The 24408-nt window shown below is 40.2% G+C and overlaps 1 protein-coding gene across 1 annotated transcript in view; it reads right to left on the bottom strand.

Annotated features, from left to right (window-relative positions):
* LOC106090777 (uncharacterized) overlaps positions 1-24408 on the bottom strand; it is a 133639-nt gene that overhangs the window by 51915 nt on the left and 57316 nt on the right. The window contains exons 4-7 of the mRNA XM_059365442.1: positions 17964-18311; positions 10660-10974; positions 10424-10575; positions 10279-10360 (exon numbers count right to left, since the gene is read on the bottom strand). Coding sequence (XP_059221425.1) covers positions 10279-10360; positions 10424-10575; positions 10660-10974; positions 17964-18311 — 897 coding nt within the window. The remainder of the gene's footprint in view (positions 1-10278; positions 10361-10423; positions 10576-10659; positions 10975-17963; positions 18312-24408) is intronic.

Raw genomic sequence — 24408 nt, 5'->3', positions numbered from 1 at the left:
GCGCATTTTTTGACCAATCTTCCCAAAATTTTGCCCCACGCTTTCCTCGAAGACTACCACATAAACTGAGAAGTTTGCTCGAAATCGGTTCAGAATTAGATATAGCTCCCATATATATGTTCGTCAGATTTTGGGTCATTTGCAAAAATGCTGTCATTTGTCAACCGTGGATCGCCGAGGTCCATCAAAATTGGTTCAGAATTGGTAATAGCTCCCACATTGTACTTATAGGGTAGGTGTAGGGGATTATACAGTCGGCACCGCCCGACTTTTGCTTTTCCTTACTGGTTAAAAAGTGAGATATTGAGTTGAAATTTTGCACAGACTCGTTGTTGTTGTTGTATTTGTAGCAGTGTGTTGTACACTGAGGCGGCGGCCCGATGAAGGGTTTCAACGGTTCAAATCCGGTACGTACAACCGGCTGCCATGGGACTCATATTTCTCCTAAACGCAGGTAAGCCTATAACAGGCGCTTTATTATTACCCGATTTCGCTGAAATTTGGCATGGTGAGTTTTATTATCCGAACCAAAAATGGTCCAGATGGGAACATATTTGGATATAGCTGCCATATAGGCCGATTTACCGATTTTGGGCCTTAGACCTATAACAGGCGCATTTATTACCCAATTTCGCTGAAATTTGGAACAGTGAGTTATATCAAGATTCCCAACATTTGTCCCAAATATGGTCCAGATCGGGCTTTATTTAGGTATATTTAGCTGCCATAGACAACAATCTTCAGCTTTAAGGTCTTAAGACCATAAATGGCACATTTGTTCTCCGATTTAGCTGAAATTTGAAACAATGAGTTGCACTAGGGGACACAACATCCGACCCGAATATGGTGTATATCGTACTTTATTTACATATAGCTGTCATATAGACCGATATGCCGATTGAGGGTCTTAAGCCAATAACAGGCGCATTTATTACCCGATTTTGCTGCAACTCAGAACAGTGAGTTTTATTAGGCCCGTCAATATACGAACCAAAGATGGTCCAGATCGGAACATATTTGGATATGGCTGTCATATAGACCGATTTGCCGATTTTGAGTCTTGTGTCGCATAACAGTCTCATTTATTACCCGATTTCGCTGTAATTCGGAACAGTGGGTTGTATTACTCCCAACATTTATTCCGAAAATGGTACAGATAGGGCTATATTTAGATATAGTTGTCATAGCGACCGATCTTCAGCTTTAAGGTCTAAAGACAATAATAAAATATAAATTTTGCCCATGAACATTCCACTAAGGAACAGGGGCAAACTTCTCACATATCAATGAGTGCAGTCCGATTCAAGTGCCGCAGTGCGACACCTCCTTGGAGAGAAGTTTGACATTTTTTCTGATGGTCTCGCCAGGATTTGAACCCAGGCGTTCAGCGTCATGGGCGGACATGCGCTATGGTGGTCTAAAGACAATAAAAGGAACATTTATTCTCCGAGCTGATTTAAGTCTGCCGACATCCAACCCAAATATGGTCCAGATGGGACCATATTTAGATATAACTGTCATATGGGTCGACCAACAGAATTAGGGCGGCGCGTTCATGTGATTAAGCCCTAATTCTGATGGTCGACCTATATTACCCGTTTTCGGTGAAATTTCGATCTTTTACTTGTATAGAGCTTCTCGGCAACTGAAACAAATATGATTAACATCGTACCATACTTATGATTAAGATCGTACCATATTAATATGGATATAGTAGTGTTATAATAAATTTAAATAATAAAAATTTCCATGGTAATGGGAATCAAAAGTTGGACACGGCGGAATTTAATGCGTTTTTACTTCTTTTTATATAAAACACACACCCTTTGAGATATTTCGAAAACTTTATTGTCGGCTTGAAGTACAATGGAATGGAATTCGATTTCGTTCATATCCCCATCGCGGGTTCGTATTCATCTGCCTATACATTGGACTCAATTTTCGATGACTCGACCACACATTTCAGACGAAACGATCGCTATTTTTCGTTCAATATTGGCTCTGAGCTCTTCCAACTTCTCACAGTGGGAGAATATTGAAAAAAATAAGTAAAAAATATTCCGTGTGAGAACGGTTAGAGATAATTCTTTGAAATTTTGAATAGTTAGAGCTGAGGTGTTAAATGTTCGGGAATATAAGAGTTTTAATTTTTACTTTTTGGATATAAGAGTCATTCCATGATACGGTCGCGTTTTTTGTCTGCTGCAGAAATACAAACCAATCCTCCTAATCTAGGCGCTTTTTGGATGCTGGTAGGGTGTTGGGTAGGAGATATCTTCATCCGGAACATCTTGCCATAGGAAGAAAAACGTCTCGGACTCTGAGTGAGTTTTAAAATCGATTAAATTAAATTGAATTTTTCAACAAACTCCATCGAAACAAAAATTTTTGACTGGAATAAACGACAGAGACAGCTTGTTTGTGTGTTGTTAAATCACTTTTTACAAATTTAACAACACCAGCTGGTCGTTTCTGCCAAATAGTGATTGTGGGTTGCCTACTACCTTTACATAGCTTGGTCGCATAAAAAAGTAGTCTGACGATATCAGCTGTTGGTAATGTCGCGCGTATATGGCGTGTTTACACAAAGCGCATATACTGCATTATCGACACTAAATACCCACTGATAGCCGTTAACTATGAATATGAGCGAGGACATAACCCCAAGAAACAGTATTGGTTCGCTGAGAGTAAGCAAGCTCCAGCAATTAGAAAAGGCAAACGCCGAGCTGTCAGCGAGAAGCCAAAAATATGAAAGATTGTGCTTTCAACTTCAAAAAGATGTCGAAACCCTGAAAGGGCAAATTAATCAAAACCAATGTTCTGAGTCGTTTCAAACAGACGAAGAAGAACTTGCAAATGAAGTTGGCCGTTTTGAGAACCACCAACAAAATATTGCCGAAAGCATTGTAACAACCCCAAATCCAACAGGTGAATGGCAAACAGTCCAAAAGAATAAACGACATAGAGAAAGTCCAAACCAATCTAATGCCAACAAAAAGCAAGCTACAGTAAACGAATACTGGCTTGGAAAAAGTAATCCAGCTTCTGAAAATCAATTTGCAATTCTGGATAGCCAGGCAATGAGTTCAAATTTACAAACTGATGCTAATTCAAATTTACTTGAACATTCCAAACCACCACCAATCTTTGTGGATAAGGTTGGAAATATTCAGCCATTGATGTCGCTTCTTTCCCAATGCGTACCAAATCAATACGAAATCAAGTCTCTTCGTAATGATCAGATAAAAATAATGTCAAAGACCCATGAAACATATAAAGTAATTGTTGAAGAACTTCAAAAAAAGGATACAGAATTCCATACCTACAAACCGAAAAATGAAAGAGGGTTCAAAGTGATTCTCAAAAATATTCATCCAACTGTAGATGTGGAAGAACTGAAGGATGAGCTTCTGAAAGAAGGTCACGAAGCCACCAATGTATGGAATATTAAGAATAGATATTCTAAAAAACCACTACCATTATTCGAAATAACGTTATCCACGAAACCAAACAATAAAAATATTTTTTCTGTCACAAGACTTATGAATACTATTGTTAAATTTGAAGCACCTCGTCCAAAGAAAACCATACCACAATGCGCAAACTGTCAACAATATGGCCATACTAAAACTTATTGCAGAAAAAAATCTGTTTGTATCAAATGTGCTGGTAGTCATGACTCAAAGTCTTGTGTACGTAAAAATTGGGCTAGCGAAGTGAAATGTGCCCTATGTGAAGGAAACCACCCAGCAAACTATAAAGGTTGCAACATTTATAAACAACTTTTTCAAAAACACTTTCCAACTCAAAGAACAAATAGAGAAAGACAAGCCATAACTTCCCAAGCAATCACAGAACAATCAAATCTAACAGCTCCAGCTTCATACTCCAATGCTGTCACCAACTCCACAAACGTCCAAAATATTATAAACCAGAACCCTACTCTTCAATCTCACTCCCAACACCCACAAAGCCAGCCAACACTACAACAACAACCTATATGTAACCCTAATGTCTCCAACATTAAGGAAATGCTTACCAGCCTCAATGCTCTAATGCAGCAAATGACCAGCCTTATTTTGAATGTTACTGCTCAACTTTCACAGATTACCATATGAGTCAACTCAACATAGTTTTCTGGAATGCAAATGGCTTGTCAAACCATATATTAGAAGTAAAGGAATTCCTAAGAACAAGACAGATAGATGTAATGCTAATTTGTGAGACACACTTTACACAAAAATCTCATCTTTTAATTCCACAATATGATTTTTATCATGTAAATCACCCTGACAGCAAAGCAAGAGGAGGATCGGGGATCCTAATAAGAAAAACCATAAAACATCACCAAGGAACACATTATTGCGCGCAAGAGATACAAGCAACTAACATTATAGTAGAAGACTGGCTTGGACCATTAACCATCTCCTCAATTTACTGCCCACCGAAACATAACATTAAAAAAGATTTATACATTAGTTTCTTCAGATCACTTGGAAACAAATTCTTAGCTTGTGGTGACTACAATGCTAAACATCCTCTATGGGGCTCCCGACTTACATCTCCAAAGGGAAAACAACTGTTTTACGCCATCAAAGAACTGAACTTGAACGTTAAATCCTCTGGTACCCCAACATATTGGCCCACTGATGTAAATAAAACCCCAGATCTAATTGATTTTTGTGTCTCAAAGGGTATCCCCGAAGGATCACAAAATTGCACATCGATCTGTGAACTCTCTTCCGACCATTCACCGGTTCTCCTTACCGTGCATTGCAAATATATAATACAGGACCAAAAATGTACATTACACAATAAGAAAACCAATTGGCACTATTTTCGGTATCTTTTAAGTACGAATCTAAGTGAGAACATTCCTCTTAAAACAGACGAAGATTTAGTAGATGCAGTGGAACATCTAGTCCGCAATATTCAACTAGCGTCATGGAATGCAACACCTCAGAAAAGTTTCTCCATAAATCACACTACTCCAACAAACGTCTTGAAAAAACTTTTCATTAAACGGAAAGCGAAGAAAACGTGGCAAAGAACGCGATCTCCTGATGATAAGAGGAAACTAAACAAAGCAACAGCCGAACTCAAACTTCTTCTACAGAATATACAAAATGAAAATTTTGAAAAAAATATTCAGGGTCTTGGTCCAAACAAGTCTACAGATTATTCCCTGTGGAAAGTGACCAAATCTATCAAGAGATACCCAAAAATAAATCACCCAATAAGAAAACCCGATAGTTCTTGGACAAAGAGTAACTTAGAAAAAGCAACTACATTTGCAAACCACTTATTTGATGTATTTACCCCAAATACAAATGAAGTTGTACCAGAAAATATTAAAAAAATCCTAGATGAAACCCACCAACTTGATCTGCCCATTAAAAAATTTTCGAAGGCTGAAGTTATTAAAGTTATCAACACCCTTAAAGCAAATAAAGCACCTGGTTATGATTTGATTACACCAACTATCTTAAAAGAACTTCCTGCAAATGCTTTAAATTTATTGACCTACATATACAACGCATGCTTGACTCGATGCTTTGTACCCCGCAATGGAAGGTTGCACAAATAACAATGATTCAAAAACCTGGCAAACCCACAGACCAAGTAAAGTCTTATCGTCCAATTAGTCTGCTGTCTGTACTTTCCAAAGTTCTTGAAATTCTATTTTTAAAGCGATTAACGCCAATTGTAAATCAAAAAGAACTTATCCCTGACCATCAATTTGGGTTCAGGAAAAATCACGGCACAATAGAACAAATCCATCGTCTGGTTGAAACAATACACAACGCGTTTGAATCCAAAGAATTTTGTACAGCTGCATTCCTGGATATATCGCAAGCATTTGATAAGGTATGGTACGAGGGCTTACTTTACAAAATAAAAAAGCTGTTACCAATCAATTTTTATCTGTTTATTAAATCGTATATTAACGATCGGCATTTTTATGTTCAAGAAGCGGTGAAGCAAGTACCATCAAGAATATTCGTGCCGGTGTACCACAAGGTAGTGTACTTGGTCCACTGCTATATCTCTTATTTACAGCTGACCTTCCACGATCACAGAATGCTGTGATCGGGACTTTCGCTGATGATACAGCGGTATTAGCTGTCAGTAAAGATGCACAAAAAGCGAGTAATGCCCTCCAAAAGTACTTAAACACGTTATCGGTATGGCTACGTGAATGGCGTATAAAAGCCAATGAGTCAAAATCTACCCAAGTTACATATACATTGAAACATGCCACATGTCCCCCTGTTCAATTGAACCAAATTGAGATCCCACAGAAAGATGAAGCCCTATATCTTGGAATTTATCTAGATAGAAAACTTAAATGGAAGAAACACATCCAAACTAAAAGAAAGGCTCTCGATATTCAACTGAGAAAAATGAAATACCTAATTGGATACCGCTCGAAACTCTCTTTGGAAAACAAAATCCTCATATACAAATGCATATTAAAACCAATCTGGACATATGGCATCCAATTATGGGGGACCGCCTCAAATACCAATATAAAATTACTGCAACAGTTTCAATCTAAAGTACTAAGAATAATTACAAATGCCACAACATACGTTACCAACGAACGCCTACATAAGGATCTAAACATAAAAACAGTAAAGGAAGAGATTTCATCGCAATTAATGTCATATAAATTAAGAATTGACGACCATCCAAACCCCCTAGCGGCCAACTTAATGTCAAATCGGGAAACTTTTACAAGGCTAAAACGAAAAGCACCACAAGATCTAATCGCATAAATAAAATCTTTGTATAAATATTGTTCCTCAAACTGAAATTTATGTATGTATATGTTAAATGGATTGACCACTGGGTTAATACCATCTAAAAGAAATTTAAAACACCAGAATAATGTTAAATATCAATGTTAGATAGATCGCATTAATAAAAATTACAAAAAAAAAAAAAAAAAAAAAATTTTTATTTGTTTAAATTTTGGCCGAGATTGGATTCGTATTTTGCAATTTACGAAGATATTTGTAATTCGATTTTCATTTTTATGCAAGATTTCAATTTGTGACAAAAAGTTTGTTAAAAAAACTTGCTTAAATACGTAAATTTTTTCTTTCTTGTTTATGAAGAAAACGTGTTGTAGATGCTTTCCAAGTGAAATTTGAAAAAGATATGCTAGTTTAAACGGTTGCTATATGTACTTCAAAATAGGAAATTTTTTTATTAAAAAATTGAAAACCCCCTTGTGTTCGAAAATTCTAAAGCCCATATCCCCCAATTTGCGTATGTTTTTTTTTAATCCATATGTCCCTTGAACCCATGCAAACATTTTTTTGCACCTAACAATATTTGCAGCCTTCATAGCAAATTTATTAAAAAATGCTGATTTTGAAACTTTTTTTTGGGGATTTTTGTAAAAGAATTCGGGCAGAATTTATTGTTGGTTTTTAAAGGATACTTTTAATTGCAATATTCAACAAGTGAAAAGGCGTTAAGATCCGCCGGGGCGAACTTTGGACACCCACCACCTCGGGTATATATGTAAACCGCCTTTCGTCAAAATCCGGTGAAAAAGGCGTAACTTGTAGCATAGCAACTATTGGGTTGCCCAAAAAGTAATTGCGGATTTTTTAAAAGAAAGTATATGCATTTTTAATAAAACTTAGAATGAACTTTAATCAAATATACTTTTTTTACACTTTTTTTCTAAAGCAAGCTAAAAGTAACAGCTGATAACTGACAGAAGAAAGAATGCAATTACAGAGTCACAAGCTGTGAAAAAATTTGTCAACGCCGACGATATGAAAAATCCGCAATTACTTTTTGGGCAACCCAATATATCGAAATATGTTCCGATTTGGACCAAATACTAATAAGTACAAGTCATTGTTTAATTGTGTATAACAAAATATTGATCTTTTTAGTAGCTATATCTAAAAATAAATCGATCTGAACCATATACGACACGGATGTCGAAAAGCCTAACATAAATCACTGTGTCAAATTTCAGTGAAATCGGATTATAAATGCGCCTTTTATGGGGCCAAGACTTTAAATCGAGATATCGGTCTATATGGCAGCTATATCCAAATCTGAACTGATCTGGGTCAAATAAAAAAGTCACTTGCCGGCAGCACATAGGGTGCCGACAAGAAACCTTGTTGCTCACGTAAAAAGCAATTGGCCGGTCTGCGGTAAGTTATGCAGCGCCAGTGTGGCAACATCAGCTCTGTGACACACAGTGGAATAATATTCAGATCTGTCAGAATTCCGTCCTTCGAATTGCGACGGGGTGTGGCCATAGTTCTCATGTGGTTCGCCTCCATCAGGAGACAAAGATTCTATTATTTGCCCAAAAAGTAATTGCGGATTTTTCATATAGTCGGCGTTGACAAATTTTTTCACAGCTTGTGACTCTGTAATTGCATTCTTTCTTCTGTCAGTTATCAACTGTTACTTTTAGCTTGCTTCAGAAAAAAAGTGTAAAAAAAGTATATTTGATTAAAGTTCATTCTAAGTTTTATTAAAAGTGCATTTACTTTCTTTTAAAAAATCCGCAATTACTTTTTGGGCAACCCAATACATGCTGTCTAGGCAATACCTTTTGAGCTGTTATCGCAGAGACCATCCAAATCATCATCTAGTGGATAGGTATCCACAGCCCAGAAGCCTTAAGGTAAATCTGCATGATCTAGAGCGTGAGGTTCAGCGCTACAAGAGAGAACCTCTAGATCAAGCGGCATATCAAATGGGTCTAGACAACATTCATGCAGACACGGTATCAATTGCGGTGAATAGCTACCGGGTGAATGTAATTCGAATTGCGACGGTCTCCTCAGTTCTCATGTGGACCACCTCCATCAGCAGACGTCACCTGTTTAACTACCCAGCCAGACCCAGATCCCTCTGGACGCACCCCATCTTAGTCGCAGAGTTCCTGGATTTGGACACTCAACAGAATCAAGCAGACAAAAGAAAGAACAAAACAAACTGCTACAACAACAACTGACATCGTGCTTCAAAATGACAAACGATTTGGCAGCGTAGGCCAGAGAACTGGCAGTTCGATTTAAGGGCGTAGGCGACAAACGCGCATGTAACACTGTGGAAAAGCAACACCGACAGGAGGACGGCAAAAATTCAATGGGTTGATCCGGATCGTGGGAGGGCGAGGCTATTACTGCAAGGAAGTAAGAATGAGGTCAGTATAACGGATTTTGTAAGAAGCACCGAAGATCTAACATAAAATTTTCTTTTTCGAGGTTACTTTACAAGCCAATTAATGGCTTAGCTGTATGTCCATATTGACATGGGGCGGAGTAATATCTGCACCCTATTTTCAAACTAATCTAACTTAATCTAACATCGTCCTACAGTTTATAACTCATAATGGCCTGAGACACCACAATATTCAAATTCGGAACAGGCGAAGAATAGAGCGATCAAGGCATTCGAGAGGTTGTGTGGTGCTACGAGAGGCATTGCGCACAGTAGACTGGTCATCAGGGCTATAAAAACAGTTAGGTCACGGACGGTCCCAGAGTGTGAGCAGAAAATAAAAGCCTTCTTTGAGGATGGCAAAGTCCGCATTGTTTGGTTGCCGGGCAATAGCGGAGTAAGGGCCAACAAAAGGGCAGAGAGACTGGGGTTAGGGGCTAGAGGTCAGGCATCATCAGGTGAACGCGCAGTGGGATAGAATTAAAACAGAAAAAAACTTGTAAAATTTCTGCCGTTTGAGAATGGGTGGGAAATCTCTTTGAAATTAATTTAAATAGCTAGAGCTGAGGTGCTGACAGAATCATATGAAAAATTTTAAGGCTCTATATGGTTCGGGCGTCTTTTCGCAGGCCCCTACTTGTTTGGTATTACGAAAACTTGTTCGGGCTGTCAAATCTACCGCCTTTATAAAACCATTCTCCTATTTGACATCTTAGCTTTAAGCCATTTGAACATCCCATTTAATGCCTTGAACAATTTTCTATCCGGTTTCTTTGCGAACCAATTACTCGTTGCTGCAGCAACACTGGCACAAGTGTTAACAGTTTTATCCTAACTGTTGAACAATTTTCTATCCGGTTTCTTTGCGAACCAATTACTCGTTGCTGCAGCAACACTGGCACAAGTGTTAACAGTTTTATCCTAACTGTTAATTATAGTAATTTCACACACGTTCCCAATTCTTAGACGGAAATTGAATTTCAAGGCTACCAACAAATAGAGTTTGCATTTGAGTTGCACTGAGACATGTCAAAGGCAATGATAGGCGCTAGTGTGCCTACTTACGTTTTCCAATAGCTTTGTGTGATTGGCCACATCAGTGGGGTTGCGAAAACCATGTCTATGGGGCACATCATCACTTGTGGAACTGCAATGTCGGTAGAGTGTGTAATTAGTAGGTGACCTCTTCAAATGATACTCATTTACTTACCTGGTCTTGAGACATCTGAAACTCTGCTGTGAACTACCACGTAGGCGATGGGCTCTACGCTTTAGGGAAGCCGGTGACACCGAGCCAATACCCGCAGTTATCCAATCTATATCGGGACCCTGTTGGCCATTGCCCTCAACTGGGGAGGGGGTCTTTGTATTGAAACCATCCGCCGCAGAACTGCTCTCATTTGTCAGTGTATCTGTGACATTCGCCGTTAGATGTGTGGGTGGCACATGCAACGAATACTGAACCGCTCCATCATTGCTCACCAAAGGCAATTGTTTGCGTGACAAACGGGTTTTAACAGCCGCCACTAGCGCAGCGCCATCATCACGTGAATTTGCAATTTGTTGCACCACTTCAAGCACTTCTCTTGCACTGGCAATCTGACCCAAGACTGCCAGAACATCCAGGGCGGCCTGACGTACTCGACGCTTGCGATTTAATGCCGCATATGTCGCATTGGTGACACATGTCGCCGTATCGAAACAGGTGCTGGGAAAGGTCATGAGTGCGTATATGACCATTTGCAAGGCATGCTCACGAAACTGTTGGTAAAAATGTGTATAGATGAGAATATGGAAAAATATTACAAAAATTAGCATAAGGCAATAAATTCATCGACAAAGACAGAACGAGTGTTCATTTGTAACAAAAAATCATTTTATTTACAAATTTGATGGAAAATATTTTTAATTATTTACTGTGGATTATGGATGTCAACATGAGGAGAAGCATAGCCAACAATGAAAGACTAAACGAGTTAAATTAGAAATGTACATCATTTTCATTTCAAAGAGCACTGAAATAGAACTTTGTTGAAGAGTTCACATAATCCAGTAAACCAGGTGATTTGACTTCTTCTGTATGGCGTGTCATGTATACCGGTGAGGTGGAAGGACACAAAGTTTATTTTGATTACAAAAAGAGGAAAACGAACCAAACGAAAACAAAAGATCTTCGTACTGTCATCCATTGTGCTTAAGACTCTAGAGAAGTTGAGAGATATATAGAATTGGGGTAAAGTTTGCCGGTAATCTTCGACACATACTTCAGTAGGCTCTATGACGAAGGCGAAAAGAGCCTAAATTGGTCTGAGCGTAAAACCCATCTATGACGGTATTACCTGTCAGCTTGGGAGGAGAGAATATTCCATTTGCTGAAAGCTCAAAATACCTATGTGATTTGCTGGACAGGAAATTGATCTATTGGGTTGCCCAAAAAGTAATTGCGGATTTTTCCTATAGTCGGCGTTGACAAATTTTTTCACAGCTTGTGACTCTGTAATTGCATTCTTTCTTTCGTCAGTTATCAGCTGTTACTTTTAGCTTGCTTTAGAAAAAAAGTGTAAAAAAAGTATATTTGAATAAAGTTCATTCTAAGTTTTATTAAAAATGCATTCACTTTCTTTTAAAAAATCCGCAATTACTTTTTGGGCAACCCAATATAAATGCAACGTTTTGGAAAGAGCAAGAAAGGTAACTTTTGCCCTATACACCAGCAAAATAGCAAAAGTTGGGGGTTTAAAGCGTCATGTCATGCATTGGCTGTGTGCTGCAGTTGTCAGACCGATACTATATAGTGTTGTGGTCTGGTGGACGACTCTTCAAATGTCCACCTATTGTTCAATACTCAGCCGGATCCAAAGGATGGCTTGTTTGTACATTAAAAATGTTAAAACTCAGCCGGATCCAAAGGATGACTTGATTGTACATTACAGCCGCATTGAGTATAGCACTATCTGACGCACTGAATTTGATTCTACCCCTAATGCCGACCAAGCTATGCAGAAGGGCTGCAAGGGTATTGCATATGACATATAACTGGGCTAGACCCAGGGGTCTCAATGTTAACCCAGGGAAGACGGAAATATGCCTGTTCACGAGGAAGACGAAGGCGGGCCAATTGTACTCACCACGTTTCCTCAATTAAACGATTTCGATATCTGGTCAAATACTTATGTAAGGTCAAATACTTAGGACATTAAGGAGTATACTGGGAAGCCTCACAGATGTTAGGCACTATATAGAAGGGCAGTAGGCTTAAAATGGGGCCTGAATCTGAGGATAGTCACTGGCTCTACAGTGCAAAATAGGGACCATAAAACAGGTTCAGAGAACATGTTGTCTTGGCGTAGACGGAACCATGAGGACCACGCCCACTAGGGCACTGGAGACTATTCCATATATTCCACCCATTGACATACAGATTAAGTGTGACGCAGCCACTACGGCTATGAGATTTAAAGCAATGGAAAAATGGATTGAGGGTAGGAGCAGCTCATACCAAAATGAAAATTTTGCCAATAAACATTCCACTAAGGAACAGGGGCAAACTTCTCACATATCAATTAGTGCAGTCCGATTGAAGTGTAAGCTCAATGATAAGGGGCCTCCTTTTTATAGCCGAGTCCGAACGGCGTGCCGCAGTGCGACGCCTCTTTGGAGAGAAGTTTTACATGGTACAGAACCTCACAAATGTTGCCAGCATTAGGAGGGGAAAACCACCACTGAAAATTTTTTCTGATGGTCTCGCCAGGATTCGAACCCAGGCGTTCAGCGTCATAGGTGGACATGCTAACCTCTGCGTTACGGTGGCCTCCAGGAGCAGCTCATATCGTCGTGGTATAATCGAGGCGACGATAGGAAACCTGGAAGGAAGGGAAGAGGTCTCCGATCGGATTCTTGAAACGACACTTGGGGTCGAGTGCGAGGCACTGCTGCCAGCGGCACAGTCTTGGACTGACGGAACCCTTGTATTGCCATCTGGAAGATCATGTTACACGGATGGATCAAAGCTAGAGGACAGAGTGCGCCTAGGGTTTACATTGAGAACTAAGGAAATGAGATCTGTTTTAGACTGCCTGACCATAGTACGGTCCTGCAAGCGGAGATCCGGGTAATCACGGAATGCGTGAAGTGGTGTGACGCTAGGATGTGAACATCTTTACGAGCAGTAAAATGGCCATAACACCCAGTAGGGTAAGGTTACGAACAGTCTTGCAGTGAAAGAAGGGGATTAACGCCTTTTCTGAGGATGACACAATCCGCAACACTTGGATGCCGTGCCACAACGTAGTAAGGGGGAATGAAAGGGCAGACGATTTGGCAGTGAAGGCCAGAGGACTACCGTCAATAAACTTCGTTAACCCCCGAAGCCTTTCGGGTCAACGCAGACCGAGTTAAGTGCGTGGGCGACGTATACGCATGCAACCCTGTGGAGTAGCGAAACGGTCGGTAGGACAGTGAAAATCCTATGGGTAGATCCAGATCGTGCGAAGACGAGGCTATTATTGAAAGCAAGTAAGAAAGAGGTCAGTATAGCTCTCGGCATCATAACGGGACACATAAGGCTAAGGGCTCACTTATTCAAAATCGGTGTGGCAAGTGATGACATGTGTAGGTCATGTGGAGAAGATGATGAGACGTTGGAGCAGTTCCTATGGCAATGCCCGGCCCTGTTGGATACCGAAACTGTCGGTGTGACGGCGAAAATCCTATGTGGCGATCCAGATCGTGAGAAGACGAGGCTATTACTGAAAGGAAGTAAGAAGAAGGTCAGTATAGCGTTTGATATCATAACGGAACACATAGGACTACGAGCTGACTTATGCAAAATCTGTGCGGCAAGTGATGGCATGTGGGGAAGATTATGAGACGTTGGAGCATTTCCTACGTCAATGGCCGGCTTTCGCGGCCCAAAGACACCGGTACTTAGGTGGGGACACAATAGCAGACATGAACCAATTTCGGGGAGTGGAATGGAAAACAATTAAGGATTTTGTAAGTAGCACGGAATTCCTAACATAGAGTTTCTTTTTCGAGGTTACTTTTTAGTATTTAGAGAGCACAATAAGCCGATTACTGGCTTGGTGTATGTCCATAGTGGCATGGGGCGGATTAATATCCGCACCCTCTTTTCACCCTAACCTAATGCCTCTGGACATTGTGGCTAGACAAATTGCTGCGACCAATGTTGTGAGGCTAAGGGAGATTTTCGTTGGTAATATTGCGGCTACGGAGTCATGCCTGATGTTCCAGGTAGTATGGATTATACATTGCCTGAGCTGCAAAATTTTAAAAATTGCAAATTTTGCCCATGAACATTCCACTAAGGATGAGGGGCATACTTCTCACATATCAATGGGTGCAGTCCGATTCAAGTTTAAGCTCAATGATAAGGGGCCTCCTTTTTATAGCCGAGTTCGAACGGCGTGCCGCAGTGCGACACTTCTTTGGAGAGAAGTTTTACGTGGCATAGTACCTCACAAGGAGGGGAGAACCACCACTGAAAATTTTTTCTGATGGTCTCGCCAGGATTCGAATGCAGGCGTTCAGCATCATAGGCGGACATGCTTACCTTTGTGCTACGGAGGCCTTCGCCTGAGCTGCTTTTTGATAAAAGTGCTGTACCACTGTAGTACCATTTGGAACTACAATACAATATTCCTGGTAATAGAAGTTACATAGACCTCTACACGGAGGTACTAGATATTACCTTTGTATCGGAAGATATAAGTGGAAGAATATGCGACTGGGAAGTGATGGATGACCACAGCTTCTCTGATCATCGTTATATTAGTTTTAGCTTTGGAGAAAAACTAAAGTAGTGGTCCCTTGGCAAAACAGAAGAAAGGCGGATTCGGCTAAATTTCGGCACAAATTATGCACGTCTATCCCTTCTAGACCAGAAAAGAAAGAGGAAACTGCGGAGGATATAGAGATAATGCTCAAGCGAAGGTGCTTAATGACTCGCTTGTGTCAGCATGTCCTAGTGCCAAGCCAAGGGGCAAACAGCTACCGTCATGGTGGATCCCAGAGCTGATTGGTCTATGAAAGGACAGCAGAAAACTCTTCAACAGGGCGAAAACTAAAAGAACACCAAACGATTGGGACATCTATGAGACTGAGAAAGGCTCAGAACAAATCTGAGGCATTTAGGATTAAGAAGACCCTATAGGTCCAGAGAAGTCGGAGAATGTATGGACGATGTCTAGTGAGGAAACACTAGAACTACTCGTTGATACACATTTCCCGGGTTTCATACTAGACGATCAGTTGTTCTTTGGGTTGCATTCTGAAGAACTAGGACTGGTCACATCGAGAAGTTTACTCGACCTCTGTAGTGTGTATCAAGCGAAGATCCTTACAATTAATGAAGTGGTGGAGTGGCTTAGATATGTCATAACGACGACTGGCAAAAATATCTTCTTAGACAGCCAGGCGATCTTTAAATATCTGAAAAAGATATTTCTGAATTCAAAAACCACCCTTGACTGTCACAGATCTTGCACAATTCCATGGCAGCCGGTTGTACGTACCGGATTGACCCGATGAATTCCTTCATCGGCAAGGGCTGCCGCCTCAGTGATCCACACACTGCTACTACAACAACAACAGATCTTGCAACAAGATGGATGAACAGTTCAAAATTCGCCTATTCTGGGTGTCGGGCAACAGAGGTATACCAGGGAATTATAGAGCAGATGAACTTCCGAGAGCTGGAAAACCTGGAATCTGTAGGAATGCCTCTGATGACATGCAAGCTAATCCTTTAGGTACAGGCCCAAAGGGCCACGAGTGACAGATGGTCATAAAGTTTAAGGTTATGCCCACTCTAAAATTATGTGGCCTAATTTAGACTTGAAGAGGTCTAACGCTTTGTTGTCACTGTCTAAAACAGACGTCTCCGTCATTGTGCCCGTCATGACAGGTCACTGTCTGATCGGAAAACATGCAAATTGACTGAAACTAGCTAGAAAAGACTTCTGCAGAAGCTGATGAGGACGAGGAAGATGAGACTATAGAACACCTGCTATGTGTATGTCCTGCACTGACAGGTAGAAGGATTTCCACTTTAGGTTCTCATTTCTTTGAGAACTTCTCCGATATAGCAGATGTGAACATTCCCACGTTGTTGGGCTTTTCAAGGCAATCTGGATAATAGTGGTATCACAATGAACGAAAACGTCATAGTGAGTCTGATAGCAGACTGCCACTTAAATCTAACCTATTACCATACTTCCCGTGCTCGCAAAATGGGACAAAAATCGGTTTATTTGGGAACTATATCAGGTTATAGACCGCCTCAGACCAAACTTGGCACAATTTTTGGAAATTATAACGGAACACCACAAGCAAAATTTCAGCCAAACTAGACAAAAATTGCGACTTGTAAGGGCTCAAGAAGTCAAATCGTGAGATCGGTTTGTATAGGGACTATATCAGGTTATGAACCGATTTGAACCGTACTTGGCACAGTTGGCACAAAGTCATAACAAAACACTTCATGTTCAATTTTAAGCCAAATCGCACAAACATTGCGGCTTGTAAGGGCTCAAGAAGTGAAATCGGGAGATCGGTTTACATGGGAGCTATATCAGGTTATAGACCGATTCAGACCGAACTTAGCAAAGTTGTTGGAAGTCATAACAGAACACTACATGCCAAATTGAGGCCAAATCGGACAAAAATTGCGGCTTGTAAGGGCTCAAGAATTGAAATCGGGAGTTCGGTTTATGTGGAAGCTATATCAGGTTATAGACCGATTCGGACCGTACTTGGCACAGTTGTTGGAAGTCCTAACTGAACACTACATGCAAAATTTCGGCCAAATCGGACAAAAATTGCGGCTTCCAGGGACTTAATAATCAAATCGGTAGATCGGTTTATATGGGAGCTATATCTAAATCTGAACCGATATGGCCCATTTGTAATCCCCAATGACCTACTACAATATTAAGAACCTGTGTAAAATTTCAAGCGGCTAGTTGTACACGTTCGACCGCTATCGTGATTTCGACAGACGGAAGGACGGACGGACATAACTAGATCAACTCAGAACATCGAGACGATCAAGAATATATATAGTCCTAGACGAATATTTCGAGGTGTTATAAACGGAATGACTAGATAAGTACATCCTCATCCTATGGTGGTGGGTATAAAAAGGTATTACTTTGAAATTTTCGTCCTTATAAATTAAAATTTTCAAAAAATTCGGATTTTTAAAAAAGACAACTTAAGAGCAAGATTTTCGATACTTAAAGTTTCAACATCTCTTTGTCATTTGCCTTTCCTTCCCCTACCATTGACCATTGACCATTGGCTAAATTTTCAATTATTAATATTCTTTGGAATGTTTAGTGACGACGACGGAAGTTCGCCGACATGCAAATGAAATGCATTGAGCACAAGGTGCACAGTTCATTTGGAACCATTAAACATCATGCAAATCAAACAGTGACCAATAAAAGAAACCCTTCTCAAAAACAAAAAGTGCCGGTGCTCAGACAAAGAAAAAAATCCCCACTTAAAACAAAACGAAATGAATCGCCGTAAACAAAGAGCGAGAGTATAAACTACTCATTGAGGATACCATGTATATTCGTTATCAGCCAGCATTGGCAACACTTGACCACTGTCCAAAGAAAACGGAACCAGAATAATTTCCATTTCCGTTTGCTAGAGTTTTTGTTTTCGCTCTACAAAAGAAATGCGACACATTGAGAGAAAAAGAGATTTAAATGAGTACTTACCCTTGAGCTTTTGGCATGGAGAAAGTCCTGCGATATCAATTTCAAAATTATGGCCGACGGTGGTAGGCGCTGCATTAACGCTTTACACACTCGATTGGCACCGGCACCTCCTTGGCGACACAAGCCGCTCATAATTTGCATGGTACGGTCTTCAAGATTATCGAGTGGGAGACGTGTTATCAAATTGATTAATAGCTTCCGCTTTTCCTCGGCCACTTCCGCTTTACATTCGGATGAGAGTAGAGTGCGCAGCAGGGAATCCAGGCAGGGTTGAACACTCGCTAGGTTGTCGGATGATCTCAGGGCTTGTTCCAATTGTGCAACACCCTGCAAACGATGGCGCCAATTCTAGGTTGGGGAGGAAGCACAAAAAAAAAAAATCAATCAACTTAGTTTAACATACGTGGAAGGGTAACTTAAAGATAATATTCTCCAATTACTGGATAATAACAACTCGTGTGCTTTTAGTGTCTTTTAATGCATTCCCTTTAAAAGGCCCTAAATTAAATGATATCTATTTTGAGGGTTTGGTTTGGTTTTTCGTTTTAGCCAAACATGCAAATTTCTCATCATCTTCATCACCATTTCCATTAGCACATTGCCTTGTGGCCTTGAGATAGTAGTTGGGGTTAAACCGGAAGTTCTGTCTTGCCCCCACAACAAAGAATTCTTTGGTAATTTCATTAATTTGACCTTTGCTATGTTGGTTATTTTATTGCAGACAAATTTTGTTCATTACCTTTGCCACCATTAACATTCCTGAAGTCTTGAGTTGGCCGATGAAGGACTAACTGATGTGCGTTGAAGGGTGTTGTTTTTTTTTAGGTTTTTAGTGTGAAAGATATAATATAACAAAAACAGGTAAATATGACCTTAAGTTTCGGTGTGGCAAATCGTATTAAGATGAGAAGTAAGTTTTCACTAGCAAAGACTAGTTTTGAATTTTAAATTTGTACAGAATACTATGGGTTGCCCAAAAAGTAATTGCGGATTTTTTATAAGAAAGTAAATGCATTTTTAATAAAACTTAGATTGAACATTAAACAAATATACTTTTTTTACACTTTTTTTTTTTAAACAAGCTAAAAGTAACAGCTGATAACTGACAGAAGAAAGAATGCAATTACAGAGTCACAAGCTGTGAAAAAATTTGTCAACGCCGACTATATGAAAAATCCGCAATTACTTTTTGGGCAACCCAATATTAATAAAATTTACATTTGTTGAAATTGTGTGAACTTTGCTCCGAATTTAACTGCAAAATGCGTACTCTACTCTCAAAGACATTTTATTGGAGTCTTATTTTGACTCTATCGGGCTAAATGTTCGTTTTGGATTTTTTTGATTGAGGGGCCTTAAACTTGAGTTCGTACTTTGCAAATTTTGCCAATAAACATTCCACTAAGGAACAGGGGCAAACTGTTCATATATCAATGAGTGCCGCAGCGTGACACCTTTTTGGAGAGAAGTTTTACATGGCATGTACCTCACAAATGTTGCCAGCATTAGAAGGGGAAAACCACCGCTGAAAGTTTTTTCTGATGGTCTCACCTGGATTCGAACCCAGGCGTTCAGCGTCATAGGCGGACATGCTAACCTCTGCGCTACGGTGGCCTCCTATAAATTTTTCGTTTGAGTACTTTATATTCCTAATTCTGTGGTCTGCCATGGCCGTCATGTTTTGTCCCTTGTTTTGCTTCTTAGAGGTGTAGATTAAAATGATTCCTTCAGCGATTATTAAAATGTCCTCCACAATTTCCGCTTCCTCTCAGGTCTACAAGGGACAGAGGTGTAAAATGTTTGGGTGAGGTATTACTTCTTCATTATTTGCATCAAGGCTGCCTGTTTCTGATAATAAAGGCTGGTTTATTTAAGCAACCCTTTGCAGTGTTGCAGCACTTAGTAGCTTAAACCCAGGAATTCTTTGTCCATGAACCACGCCTCCACTCAGGATAGCTCCTGTGTAGGTTAGGTGTAATAAGTGTAAGTGTGGCTGTCCTTTACAGACTCACATAATCAAATTTAAGTCCATTGTGATACCACAGCAGCGACAAGGCATCTGTTGGGAATTGAACCCACGACCTCTGGACTAGCAATCCAAGCACGCTACCAATTTGGCTACCGGGACGCCTGGCTTGTGGGTAAGAATAACCGTTTTTTGTAAGAATAACTGACTTTGATACCTCCTCAGACGTGATTGATAGCTCCCGTCATTAAACAAAAATCTCTGGCACAGCACACACCATTTAAAATAATTTCTGTATTACGTTAAATGGACATGGGTGTGTATGATTACTTATTGATAATTATGCTCAGATATGCCATACATCATACGCCACCTTAACCACTCATTGTCTATATAAAAGTACTTGCCCAAGAATTATTTGCAAATTAAATCGCCAAATCATGGTCGCTACGCACTTAGATTAGGTAAGGTAAATGTTCCAACCTGCCCTCAGACGGAATAGAGGAAGGAAGGAAGGAAGATGCCTTCCAGTTTCTACCGTTGAACCATCCGAATTGCTTTAATCAGACAAGTTCTCAATGAACTGACTGCCAGTGCGGAACACACACATCAGATGTTCTATAGTCTCTTCTTCCTCGACGTGCTCACAGCTTCTGCAGAAGTCGTTTCTCACAACCTTTAGTCTGTCAGTATGCTTTCCGATCAGACAGTGACCTGTCATGAAGGCCACGTTGACTGAGACGTCTGTTCAAGCCGGCGACAGCAAAGCGGTAGATCTCTTCAAGTCCATATTGAGCCACGTATTTTTGGAGTATTTACAACCCACAAAACCGTTGCCATCGGGCCATATCCTGAAGACCTAACTTACATACCGCTAGAGGTATACCCACAGGTTCCAGTTCCTCTGCAATGTGTAAGATAATTCCTAGTCTCGCAAGCTAGACTGCTCTACAATTCCCTGGAATATCTCGGTGGCCCGCTACCAAAAACAGGTGAGTTTTGAACTGTTCAGCCAACTCATTGAGAGATCTGCGACAGTCGAGGTTTTTGAATTCAGAAATATGTTTATAATTACCGCCTGGCTGTCTGTGAAGATATTAGCCATTCCTACTAAACCATTCTACCACTTCTTTTATTGGAAGGATCTCCGCTTGATACACAGTTTTCCTAATAATCTCCGACGAATGCATGTCCATTCCCCATGCCATCAGGTGAAGGCCAGAGGACTGCAGGTGGTGAAGGCCAGAGGACTGCCGTCAATAAACTTGGTTAACCCGAAGCCTTTCAGATCGACGCAGTTCGAGTGCAGGGAGTGGGCGACAAATGCTTATGAAAGCCTGTGGAATAGCGAAACGGTCGGTAGGACGGCGAGAATCCTATGGTGAGATTCAGATCGTGAGAAAACGAGTTTATTACTGAAGGGAAGTAAGAAGGAGTTCAGTATAGCTCTCGGTATCATAACTGGACACATAGGACTACGAGCTCACTTGTGTAAAATCGGTGCGGCAAGTGATAGCATGTGTAGGGCATGCAGGGAAGATGATGAGACGCTGGAGCATTTCCTTTGACATTACCCGGCTTTCGCCTATAACAGATAGCGGGACTTAGGTGGAGACACAATATCAGGTATGAACCAACTTAGGGGAGTGGTATTGAAAACAATTAAGGATTTTGTAAGTATTGTAGCACGGAATTCCTAACTACAGATTTTCGTTGTAGAGGTTACTCTATAGATTTTAGAGCGCACAACAATGGAGCGCACAACAGAGCGTCGTTTAGTGGCTTCGATGTATGTCCATAGTGGCATGGGGCGCATTAATATCTGCACCCTCGTTTCAACTTAACCTAACCTTACCTAATATCCAGCTAAGGATGGTCTTAAGACCATCTCCCGATTTAAAGCCTTTTAAACCTCTATAAGGCTCTTTTTTATCACGTTTGTTGGACATTCGAGTAAAGAATGGTCCTAAATAGTCTGCTTTTTTTATACCCACCACCGAAGGATGGGGGTATATTCATTTTGTCATTCCGTTTGCAACACATCGAAATATCCATTTCCGACCCTATAAAGTATATATATATATTCTTGATCAGCGAACAAATCTAAGACGATCTAGACATGTCCGTCCGTCTGTCTGTTGAAATCACGCTACAGTCTTTAAAAATAGAGATATTGAGCTGAAATTTTGCACAGATTCTTTTTTTGTCTTTTTTTGTCCATAAGCAGGTTAAGTTCGAAGATGGGCTATATCGGACTATATCTTGATATAGCCCCCATATAGACCGATACGCCGATATGGGGTCTTAGGCCCATAAAAGCCACATTTATTATTAAATTAATTAAGGACAGTGAGTTGTGTTGAGCCCTTCGACATCCTTCGTCAATTTGGCCCAGATCGGTCCAGATTTGGATATAGCTGCCATATAGACCGATCCTCCGATTTATGGTCTTAGGGCCATAAAAGCCACATTTATTATCCGATTTTGCTGAAATTAGGGACAGTGAGTTGTGTTGAGCCCTTCGACATCTTTCGTCAATTTGGCCCAGATCGGTCCAGATTTGGATATAGCTGCCATATATACCGATCCACCGATTTAGGGTCTTGGGCCCATAAAAGCCACATTTATTATCCGATTTTGCTAAAATTTGGGACAGTGAGTTGTGTTAGGCCCTTCGACATTATTCGTCAATTTGGCCCAGATCGGTCCACATTTGGATATAGCTGCCATATATACCGATCCTCAGATTTAGGGTCTTAGGCCCATTCAAGCCGCATTTATTATCCGATTTTACTGAAATTTGGGACAATGAGTTGCCTTAGGCCCTTCGACATCTTTCTTCTATTTGGCCCTGATCGGTTCAGATTTGGATATAGCTGCCATAAAGACCGATCTCTCGATTTAAGGTTTTGGGCCCATAAAAAGCTCATTTATTCTCCGATGTCGCCGAAATTTGGGACAGTGAGTTGTGTTGGGCCCTTCGATATTTGTCTTCAATTCCAGATCTCAGATTGGTCCAGATTTGGATATAGCTGCCATATAGACCGATCTCACGGTTGAAGAATGACTTGTACTTATAAGCATTTGGTCTAAATCGGATGATATGTCTATATAGCTGCTATGGGGCATATGGTATGCATTTTTACTGGATTTTGACGAAAGGTGGTTCACATATATACCTGAGGTGGTGGGTATCCAAAGTTCGGCCCGGCCGAACTTAACGCCTTTTTACTTGTTATTGCTCCTTTATGAACCGTTATGAAACCAGATTATCCTTTTAGTTTCAGCTCATAGGAGGATATAGCCCTGAGAAAATTTAGTCTGGCTAAATGTTTTGCATTTTTACTAGTTAGAATTTTAACAAAGAGAAAAAAATGAATTTGAATTATTGCCCATTTGTTACTTTAATTAAATTTATAATCATACTTTAAGCGTTTTATACTCGAAACGTTTACAAATGAAATGTGCATTATGATAAGATCTAAACCATTCAATTTTATTTGCCAATTAGTTTGTTACAATTTAAATTGAGTGAGTTGTAACCATGTACTTTTCCCTTCATTTTCCCTTCTGCCATTTACCAAATAGTAACTCCCTTAAATGGGACACCATGACGTATGGGTGTTGTTAATACATCATTATAAATAAATCATACGTTCGAAAGTAAACATTTCCGCATGTTGAATGTGTGTTGTCCATTAGAGTACCACCATGTACATGAGACGAATGTGTCCATTTCATCGCATTCGACCATACAGAAAGGAACGATGATGAGAATTGCCACCGAGATGTGTGTGCGTGAAAGTAAATGGTGGCCACAATCCAGGTCACAGCGTTTTTGTGATTCTAGTTTCACTTAATTACTGTTGCCTTCGCATCATTACCCCTCTGAAACGTAATAGCTTCGTGCACCAGCTGTACAAACAGCTAGCCAGCCACCCTGCCACCACTAGCCTATGAAAGCTGTCATCCTTAGGTTTCTTTTCGTCTAAAGTACTTAAATTTTGATTTGTTTCTTAAGTATGTGACGGCGATTTTCTTTTATGATTTAAACTACATTTCATTTTATTTTTTATTTTTTTGTTGTTTGTGTGTTTGTTTGTTGGCGGTTCTTCTCTTGGATTTTCCAGGATTTGCGGTTGACTTAATGTGCTGAAAATGACCACCACATGTACATGTACGTTCTCCTCCCTCCCACAAACAAGGCAAGCAGGTATTACTGTTTCCAACCGGGAATGCACGCGATTGTGTACCGGCTTTTCGTGGCTTTGTTGTGGCTGTAGATTTGCTTTTGGTGGCGTTTATCACAATCTGCAGACACATCGTCATATTTTGTGAAGGTAACTTGTCGTTTTATGGTCGCCACAAACTGGGTCATATACAAAAAAAAAAAAGAAAAAATCAAAGCACAAATAAATGGAGTCTAGGGAGAACAACATTAACCAAATTACTGCATGCTGAATGATGGCAGTATTTGGT

Source organism: Stomoxys calcitrans, chromosome 3 (assembly GCF_963082655.1).
Source record: "Stomoxys calcitrans chromosome 3, idStoCalc2.1, whole genome shotgun sequence".
NCBI lineage: Eukaryota > Metazoa > Arthropoda > Insecta > Diptera > Muscidae > Stomoxys > Stomoxys calcitrans.
Note: the sequence above shows the minus strand (reverse complement) of the source record. Positions and strands in the feature narration are given on the sequence as shown.